This window comes from Sycon ciliatum, chromosome 4 (assembly GCF_964019385.1).
Source record: "Sycon ciliatum chromosome 4, ocSycCili1.1, whole genome shotgun sequence".
Classification (NCBI taxonomy): domain Eukaryota; kingdom Metazoa; phylum Porifera; class Calcarea; order Leucosolenida; family Sycettidae; genus Sycon; species Sycon ciliatum.
Window position 1 is genome coordinate 2,519,284 of NC_088646.1, and position 10,813 is coordinate 2,530,096.

The 10,813-nt window shown below is 51.8% G+C and overlaps 1 protein-coding gene across 1 annotated transcript; it reads right to left on the reverse strand.

The window, feature by feature from the left end:
* Positions 1-778: 778 nt before the first annotated feature.
* LOC135813354 (uncharacterized) lies at positions 779-5,620 on the reverse strand. Its single transcript, XM_065326454.1, has one exon. The coding sequence runs from the start codon at positions 5,618-5,620 to the stop codon at positions 779-781; it is 4,842 nt and encodes a 1,613-aa protein (XP_065182526.1).
* Positions 5,621-10,813: the final 5,193 nt, after the last annotated feature.

Below are 10,813 nucleotides of genomic sequence, written 5' to 3' on the forward strand. Positions count from 1 at the left end.
TGTCACATATAAGATTGCAATACCAAAGAACAACATAAACAATGTAACCTACTTCGTTTTCCTCCAAGTGTGTCCTCCCCAGCCAGGCCGTCTCCTGCATTTCCCTATCTGGAATGTGTTACTTTCAATTAGGGTTCGTTGTAGAATGCTCGGAACACACTCTCACAAACAAACTACGCAAGAATCTTCACCACGCACAGATGGACACTTTCAGTGTTGACAGAAAACCAACTTCAACTCTCACCACTACAACGTATAAAGCAAGAACACAAGAATGGAATACACTTCCAAGAGCAACACACACCAAGCGAACTGCAAAGCAAAAGACCCTACTGGTCGACAAAGCCAGACCAATAAAACCGATAAAACCGAAACACGCAGTACCACAAGCCTCCACGTGCGCAGCGCGGGAATCTGGAGTGATTTGCATCGGTCACGCGACACGTGCAGCCACACAGGCGCGGGCATGTAAAACACGCATGCAAGCAATGCATGAAAGGTGCCAGTGACATGGGCGGAACAGTGAACTAAACGTAACATACCTCCCTCATGAGCGAACCTAGGACTATGAGCGAATAAGATAAGTAGAACCATGGACACTGGTTAGATATGATTACTGTGAAGTACGACACATGGACATAATTATTGAGAGGCTAAACTAACGACAGCGAGAAAACAGTGCTATTGAAGTCATGCAACCAGTACGCTTGACAGGATACTATGAATGGTACTGTTATTCAAACTCAGGCAGATCCACTGCAGCTGTACCTGCCATCTTCTAACCGGTCGGAGCCACATCTAGCGGCACAAGCTGGTGAACGCTTCTCTTGTAGACTTTTCCGCTCACCTTGATGTCGACCACACGGACACGTCCATCTCTGCCGGGGTATGTGGCTACTACTCGGCCCAATGACCAACGTGCGCGGGGTAGCGAGGAGTCAGCAACGATCAGTACTGTGCCGACGTCGAGATCGACGGCATCTTTAAGCCACTTCGTGGCGAGGTTGGCACGTGCAACAACCTCCCTCATCCACCTCTTCCAGATCTGCTGCATGAGGTTCTGTAGAACTTTCCACCGATGTCGGGGGTTGATACGGCTGTCAGACTGCACGTGTTCCAGGGGCGTTGTCATTGATGCATGGCCAATCAGGAAGTGCGCGGGTGTTAGCGGCTCGTGATCATCTATGTCGTCGGAAACGACTGTCAAGGGACGCGAGTTCACTAGGGCTTCTGCCTGAACGAGAGCAGTTAACAGCTCCTCCTCCGTCAAGTCTGCCTTATAGAGGACCGTCTGAAGAACCTGTTTCATGGCGCGCACCATCCGTTCAAACACCCCTCCGAAATGCGGGGAACGTGGAGGGTTGAACCGCCATTCCACTCCTTGGCCGGCTAAGTCAGCGGTTAGCGTGGCATGATTGATCTGCGACACTGCCTCCCTCAGTTCGCGCTCCGTGGCAACAAAGTTGCCGCCATTGTCGGTGAGGATGAACTGAGGCGTTCCGCGACGACAGCAAAACCGAGTGAGAGCCATCTTGAAGCCCTCAGTGTCCAGGGATGTTACCATCTCAAAATGGCATGCTCTAGACTGCAGGCATGTGAAGACCGCCACATAGCGCTTCTCCTGACTCTTTCCACGCCCTCTCTTGACATAGAAGGGTCCTGCATAGTCGACCGCCGTCCGAGCGAATGCTGGTAGAGTGCCCTGGGTACGGTAATCTGGTAGTTGACCCATCGGTGGCACTACAGGCTTCCGCCACACCTTCTGGCATCCTACGCAGCTATGCCGGTGCATCTTGACCATCTGCTTTCCCTTTATCAACCAGTAGCGATCTGCGAGGTTGGCCAGGAGGTGATTAGTACCCACGCTGTGTCGACAGCGCCGGTCTTCATGCTGGATGATGAGTTCCGTCACGCGATGACGCGGTGGAAGGATGACCGGTGAACGGAACTCCGATGACAAATGATGCGCGGTTCGGAGTCGACCGCCGACACGCAACAGCCGATCTCCATTCTCGTCATCTAGGAACGGCCGAAGCTTCAGAAGCGGCGCACTAGGTGGCAGCTCGTTACCCTTCTCCAGGGTCGCAACAACAACAGGATAGACTTCTCGTTGACTGACACGAATCCAGTGGCGCTCCACGCCCCGTAACTCTTCTGCCGACAGTTCGGGCACCAGCACGGTACGGGACTCGGCGGTGGCCACAGGGACCTTGGCCTCAGTTAGTAGGGCATCAGATTCCTTGGTGCGGCGAGCCCTGGAAACGAAACGATGACAACACGCGGTGACACGAACAAGCCTCGTCCATGACGAATAGTGCTCGGGGTGGAGCCGATTGTCTGTTGTCGCGGCCGGAGTAGCTGCAAGCGTGACGTCAGCTCGCTTCAGTTGACTTGGTAGCACCTGTGGCACGATAATCTGCCTCTGCGGCCACTGCGAAGGTGGCTCCCGCAGAAATGGTGCGCCTTCCCACCACCTCGACTCGTCGACTAGCTGCTCTGCCGTTAGTCCGCGTGTAGGAAAGTCAGCAGGGTTGAGCTTGCCGGGAACGTGGTGCCAGTTGCCGGTCATGGTCAGCTGCTGAATTTCGGAAACGCGATTCCCGACCTCTATCTTGAACCTACGGCTTGGCGACCTGACCCAATACAGCACGTTCATCGAGTCCGTCCAGTAGTAGACATCAGATGTCGCAATGCCGAGGGTCTTGCGAACAAACTCACCCAGCCGCGAGCCCAGGACAGCTCCTTGCAGTTCTAGTAGCGGGATGGTACGGCGCTTGATCGACGCAGGTCTGGCCTTGGCGATTGCAAGAGTCACAGTTGCGGTTCCGTCGGCGTTGCTGACCCGTACATACACTGCTGTTGCGTATGCCAGCTCTGATGCGTCGGTGAACACATGGATTGTGACATCATTGGTTGCTCCAGCTTCCCTGAAACACCGTCTGATCCTTAGCGCGGACAACTGCTCAAACTCACCGAACCATTTGAGCCATGACTCACGTTGGTGAACGGTCAGTGGGTCGTCCCATCCGTTTCCGGCAAGGCACAGCTCCTGGAACATGATCTTGCTGCGAATCGTAAACGGTGCAATCTGGCCTCTGGGATCAAATAGTGAGGCCATGCAGCTGAGAACGCCACGTTTGGTAAGCGTGACAGGGGCTGGATTCCGGCAGTGGAAAGTGAAGTAGTCATCAGCGATCATCCACGAGACTCCCAGAGCCTTCTGCATTGCCTTGCCGGACCCATCCTGCTCAGTGAAGGTCTTCGCAATGTCCAATGCTCGGTCTTCTTCAGGAATGGACTGCATGACCACCGGGCTATTCGACATCCACTTGCGTAGGTGAAAGCCGCCCATACGTAGCAGACGTTGGAGCTGGTCCTGTACCCGGATCGCCTGTTGCTCAGTTGGTAGCGACTTCAGCATGTCGTCTACGTAGAAGGACTGGCGGATGGTGCTACACGTCTCTGTGTCGAACTGATCGCCAAACTTCTCAGCCGTCTCTAGAAGAGCCCGTCCGGCCAGGTATGGCGACGCCTTAATGCCGAAGGCGAGGCGAGTGAACTCGAACACACGTATATCGTCATCCACGAACCATAGGAAGCGGTGGTAGCGCCGGTCCTCAGGTCTCAGGCCGACCTGCAGAAACATCTCCGAAATGTCGGCGATCAGTGCGATGGGGTGCTCACAGAAACGGATGAGGACCTTCACAAGGTCGTTCTGGAGCTTGGGCCCTGCCAGCATGCGGTCATTAATGCTGCTTCCATTGAACTGAGCAGCAGCGTCGAAGACGACACGGACTTTGGTGGTGGCCTTGTCTTCTCGCACGACAGGAAAGTGCGGAAGGAGCCACTCGTCTGTAGCACCGCTGCATTCTTCCTGTGCTGTCAGCATCCTGATGTACGACTTGTGAAGGTAGTCCTCCAGTACCTTGGCGTAGCGGACTTGTACGTCAGGCCGTCGCTGCAGGGAACGTACCAAGGATCTGAGTCGACACTCAGCTTGGACTCGATTGCTCTTGACCCCAGGCGGCTCCTCTGTCTTCCACGGGATGGCGACCTCGAAGCGCCCATTTACGTGACGGATGTACTGGCGGGTGGTACTCTCAGCTTGGCGCTCATCCGGTGTCAAGTACTCATCTGATGATGTCTCCATCCCGACTGATTCAAGTTCCCAGAACTTCTTCACCAGTGTGTCCAGTCCTGAGCGCGTTGCCTCTGCGACATGGAAAGTGCTGTGACTGCTGGGGCCTTCGGAGCGTATGCTGGGACCAAAGCACATCCAGCCGAGAAGCGTTCGTCTGGCGATGGGATCGCCGTCGTTGCCAACTCGCTCCTCCTGCGCAACGTGAAGTACAGCGGCATTCAAGCCGACGAGTATGTCAACCTTGGCGTGAGCTACAGTTGCAAACTCAATGTCGGATAAGTGTGGCCACTGGCTCCGCACGGCATTCCAATTGGTGACAGGGAGCTCGCTCGTGATCTTGGGCATCACATAGGCCTCCAGTTGAGTAGTGTCCTTGCTATCATGGTGGCGAAGGTGCAGCTTCACGACGCGCCGTCGGCCGCGCAGAACCTTGCCGCCGAGTACGGTCACACTCACGTCCTTGTCGTTTCCTTGAAGATGTAGTCGCCTTGCGAGCTGCTCTGACACGTAGCTGCAGCTTGAGCCAGAGTCCAGTAGCACATTCGCCATGGCGGAATGTGCCCCGTTCATGACCTGCACAGGAACTGTCATAAATGATGTTGACCCGCTTGCGCCGTCTTCGGTCATTGGCAACCCTCCAGCCGAGTCGGTTCCATGATGTGTGGTCTCTTCTGTGGATTGTGGCGCCCTCTCCGCCTTGTCAGAAGCAGGCTTGCGCTCGGTGTGGAGCAACAAGTGATGCTTGCCACTACATTCCGTGCAGGCAGCTGACTCACACTCTCGCGCCCAATGGCCATCACCCAGGCAGTTCAAACATAGATTCAGCAGCCTAGCCAACTCATTGCGCTTGTTGACACCTAGCGCCTTGAATTCGTTGCAGTGACGCAACTGATGCGGCCCGTTACACTTTCGGCACTTTTGTTGCCGTGCTGGAGATTTGGTGGCTGCCGACTTTTTGTCCTGCCGGCGGACACTGGCCGCTGCCAATGTCTGATGCTTCATCTTCGGTTTAGGTTGCGAAGTGCTCTGGGATCGCGTCTCCTGCTTCTCGAGCAACCCAAGCCGGTCCGTGGCATGCTTCAAGTTCTTGACGTAACTTAACAGCCACGTGGCGAACGCATCGATGTCAGTGCTGCCAGTTCCATGCTTATCGAAGAACTTGATCAGCATGGACTTGGGAATCTTTTCCGTCGCAATTATGCACAGCTCTTGACTCGGCGTGCTGCCACTGGTGCGAATGTTAGCAATCGTGCTGCGGAGCTTGACGGCATACTTTTGCAGGCCTTCCAGATCTCGCTCGTTGGCAATTCTTGCCTGCGTCATAACCTCTCGTATCTGCTGCTCTAGATGCCTGTCTGCTCCTCCAAACCAGGACTCCAACTCACTCCAGGCAACGGAGTAAGTGCCTGGCCCGTCAAGAAGGTCCACGACAAGATCCTTGGCTGTGCTGTGCTCAATGGCCTCCCTCAGTCGGGCCATCTTGTATTCGTCTGGCAGGCGTGGATCCATGTATTGGAGGAAGGAATTCCTCCAACGGTGATACTCATGCGCCTTGCCAGTAGTAGTGACCGAGCGGGTCCTGGTTCAAACTTGAACCCACTTGACCTTATGAATGGGTACTTGAACTTTGCGGTTGTTAATTAAGTGGCCACTTGACCTTTTAATTGGATAAGTGGTAATGAAGTGGCCACTTGAGATCTGAAGTGGTTTTGAAGTGGGCCAGGTGTCATATTTAATTGGATTAATGATTAAGTGGTGTTTGAAGTGCCTCTCGGCGTCATAATTGCTTTTAAAGTGGTGGGTGTGGTTGTTGATAAGAGTCACTGTCTGGGAATGTGTTCTGGAAACTTCTAGGTATTCCCAGGCTAATTAGAACTAGCTCTACGGTATGATGTCATAGGGGGGTATTTTTTAGGAGGTGTGACTCATTTATAAATTGATATATGATGCAGCGTTTACTGGAAAATGTGATCAGTTAGCATATTGGATATTGAAGAGCAATTTGAAATACTGCGTGCGTACAAGGAGCGTCAACGCGCCGTCGTTGAGCATGACGATGACCCTTGTCCTGATGCCCCTCCTCCTAGTCCAAACATTGACAAATGTTTTCATAATCATCAAGTTGTGAACGAGGGGCACTTTGTGTGTACTGTATGCGGACTTGTTCTTGATAGCGTGCTGTTGCCGGAGGTGAATTTTACAGAGAGATGCATTCTCCCACGGCTATATGCGGCTCGGGAGCGATTGACTGCCGTCGACAGACATCTGGTACGCTTCATGCAGAAGACCGGTGTCCTGCTGAACCTTCACGGTGTGCTGGAACCGTTGCAGTACATGAAGAAGGAGAGTGGCTACAAGAGCCTGAACTATGCCATAGCTCTGACATGCATCTGTGCTGAGCACGACGAGATTTGCCAGAAGCTTCAGCCATATCTTCCAAAGAGCCATGTGGCGTGGGCACGATCCAGCAAGCTAATGAGTTGCAAACCGCAGCAATTTTCGAAAGCCTGGCTCCGCCAACTTCTAATCCGTACAAAACCTCTTACCCCTTTTCAGCTGAAGAAGTTTAAGCAGAATATCCGAGAGTTTAATTCTGAGGAGAAGGAACTGATGCAAAGACTAATCCAATCTTACGGGTGCTGTGAACCTCGTGTGGAATTAATTCCTGCGGAGATGAAATGTGCGCTGTACCGTTTCTCAAGTGCCATGTGTAGGGCGAGGAAGATGATGATGAAGGGTACCGTTGCCGCTGTATAAAACCCCTGACATCTTAATTTTCCATCATTTCGCAAAGCATCCTTGCCAAGTCACAAGTAATTGTTGTTGTTGTCTTCATCCTTGCTATTACTTTGGTGAAGAAGAAGAAGAAGAAGAAGAAGAAGAAAAACAACAACAACAACAACAAAACAATGGCCACAGGCCATCGTGAGAATAAAAGAATTCAAAACAACAACAACAACAACAACAACAACAACAAGAAGAAGATCATGAACATGTGGTCTATTTTGAAAGATCATGGTGAGGACGGCCATTGTCCAATGGGTGCGCTGATGCGTTGTGCTGCGCGGTTAGGAATCGCAACCTCGCTGACAAACCTGGTGGAACCTTTTAATGGAGACCATGGATATGACCAAGCAGTTGTTGAAAGTCACCCCATAACCAACTTGATCTGGATTGCTGCCAAGGACATGGCTTGCTGCGGGCGGAAAGAACTACTTGATGTAGTGAAGCTGCTGTTTCCAGTTGATCCAAGCCCTGATGGAAGTACGCCTAGTACTGCTACTGGCAAGTCGGACATTGCTCAACGCCACCTCATGAAGAACCTATCCTGCGTGTTCAAGAAGGTGAAGAGCACCCCTTCCAGTAACAACATTAGTATGATCATCGTGTTGGTTGCAATGCTCATTCTCTTGTGTGAAGAAGTGTCGCTGAGAGGATACGATCATGAGCTGCACTGCACTCTAGTTGAGTTCTTCGATCGAGAACTGCATGCTCTTGACGTGGTGCACTACAAGCGTTGTCAGCAAACTCAGTCAACATTCACGAATTGTAGAATTCCACAAATGCTCACATTGATTACTATTATGTCTATCCTTGCCTCCCTCACTTTGAGCTATATTATTTGACATGTGGACACACACACACACACACACACACACACACACACACACACACACACACTCAAATCATCATCATCATCATAATACATGACGTTATTCATTAAAAACATTTTATTATAATTTATCAATACACTTGGTAAAGAAAACGGAATGAATCATAAATGTTGTAGTTTCTGTACACGCCTGTGATGGTATCGTCCATTCTCAGTACGGCTTGATTGGCATGGAGTGGGTTGGAAGTGAATGACAGCGTGCACTTGTTCTTCCTGGGTGTTTGACTGTGTGACATCCAGTAGCGTATCTCCTTTGTCCCGCGCTCTGCAGCATCTGCAGGGTATCCAACTAGAATGTATAACCCAAGCGGCACAATGGTACCGGCATCCACATTTTTTCCAAATGGGAATTCAGTGAGCACCAGTTCTGTGTTTGCTTGAGTCTCCGGGAGTGTTCCGCTGACAGTGTGAACCATGGCACGTACACCTGGCTCACCCACACGACCCCGTCTTCCTCTTTCTCCTCGCTCTCCCACTAGTCCCTGCGGTCCTCGTTGACCCTGCAATCCTCTGGGTCCTCTTGCTGTTGTTATCACCACCCAACCTTCGGACTCCTTTTTGTACACCAGACCGTTGCCTGTGTTGATGTAGAAGTCTCCCAGGCCACCTTCTGCTATGGACGGCTCCCTTCCGCCTCCGAGCCATCCTGTACCTCCTGAAGACCGATGTGCACCTTCTTGCAGATGTGTTTGAGAAATTTAGATGCACTGCAATGGCCACGTACGATTTGGACCCGACACACTACTACACCCTGCCTGGATTCGCGTGGGACGCCCTTCTGAAACATACAGGAATCTCGCTCACTCTGCTGGACGACGTGGACATGCATCTGTTCGTCGAGCGCGGTCTTCGTGGCGGTGTTACAATGGCGTCACACCGCCACGCCAGGGCGAACAACAAGTACATGAGCTCACACGACCCTGAGCAGGCGTCAACATATCTTCAATACCTCGACGCGAACAACCTGTACGGCTGGGCCATGTCGCAGCACTTGCCGACATCAAAATTCCAGTGGTGTGCCCCCAGTGACGAACTCCTGCAGAAGATCCTCACCCAGCCAGATGACGCAGACACTGGGTACATGGTTGAGTGTGATCTGTCAGTGCCCACAGAGTTCCACGATCGCCTGAACGACTACCCACCCGCACCGGAGCGTGTAACCATCACCGAGAGTATGATGTCGCCATACCAGCGCGACTTGATTGCAGCAGATCCTGTCTCCGGACTGAGTGCTCCGAAACTGGTCCCGAACCTCATGCCGAAGCAGCGCTACGTAGCACACTACCGTAACCTCAGGCTGTACAGTCGTCTAGGTCTGAGGATCGATGCTGTACACCGCGTGCTCAGTTTCCGCCAAGCTCCGTGGATGAAGCCCTACATCCAGCTGAACACGGAGCTTCGGAAGAAGGCGAAGAACGATTTCGAGAAGGACTTCTTCAAATTAATGAATAACGCTGTGTTTGGGAAGACAATGGAGAATGTGAGAAGAAGGATCTCCATTAGACTGCTGCGTGTGGAAGACGAGGAAGATACCATTCTCACAGCTGTGGCTAAGTCCACCTACGTCCGCCATGTCCTCTTCGACAACGGGCTTGTGGGCGTCGAGAACAGGAAGCTTGCGGTCCACCTCAACAAGCCGGTGTACGTTGGCATGAGCATCCTGGAGCTGAGCAAGGAGCTCATGTACAGATTTTACTATGACGAGCTCCAGCCACGCTACGGAGACCGCATGAGCCTGCTGTACACAGACACGGACTCGCTGGTGCTGCTGTTCCGCACGGAGGACCTCTATGCGGACATGAAGAGTATGGCCGATCAGTACGACACCAGCAACTTTAGCCCCGACAGTCCTCTGTACAGCGAGAGTAATAAGAAGGTTGTAGGTAAATTTAAGGACGAGCTCGGAGGGAAGCTCATGACAGAGTTCGTGGCGCTCAGATCCAAAATGTACGCGTACGATGGCGAGGAGAGTGGTCAGCGTGCAAAGGGCGTCAAGAGAGCGGTGACGAGAAGATTCACGATCGCGGACTACCGTCAGTGTCTGGTCGACAGGACGAGGATGTCACACGCAATGACCACCCTGCGCAGCCATTCGCATCGTATCTTCACCGAGACGATGACCAAGTCGTCTTTGTCGCCGTTCGACAGCAAACGATACATCCGAACGGACGGTGTCAGCACACTTGCACATGGGCACCACCGCATCGCACTGCTGGATGACTGAACAATGATGGTTGTGGTTGACAATCACAATTATTAGTCACACCCTGTACCATATCAATTCCATTTGTCTAATGAGTTACTGATCTTGATCTTGATGATGATGATGATGATGTTGATGTTATTATTTTTCTACATACTACATAATTTTGTTTTCTCCATAACTTAACTAGACTTTTAATATAGCTAAACATAATTGCGTGAAATGCAATTGCACAGTTGATGATGTTTACGATGATGGCAATGTTTGATGTTGATGTTGATGATGATAATAAGAATAAGATTGCTCTTGTCGGCAGCTAGAGCTTGCTCAATTGTCCGTTGTCAATCCAGGAGTTGAACTTGTCCGGGTAGCCTTTCCACTTGACCAGAGACTGTCCGGGGCGTTTGCGCAGGACTTTCTCCACGCGGAACTTGGTTTTCCTTGGTTTTCTGCAGTTGATGTTCGTAGAAACTGCCCTGAATAGGCTCGTTCATGAGATCTCGAATGTTGTAGGTGGGTGGTTGGGTGGGTAGAACTCTATTCACGACGAACACCTCTTCAGTCCAATTGGGTGTGTAGCCCTTTGTTCGAAATGAGCTTTGCTCACAGCAATTCTCACTTCATCGTTCACAGCATAGCGTCGCCGCGCTGTGCGTGCATCTGGACTTTTGCTGGGGTGATCCTGTACAAACGATGCATTACGCTCCTCGGACGCCTCGGCAGGTTTCATACCAATACTGCGGTACGGTGCTTGCTGGTGTTGTAACTTGTAGTCATGTACAAGTTTGGACTTTGG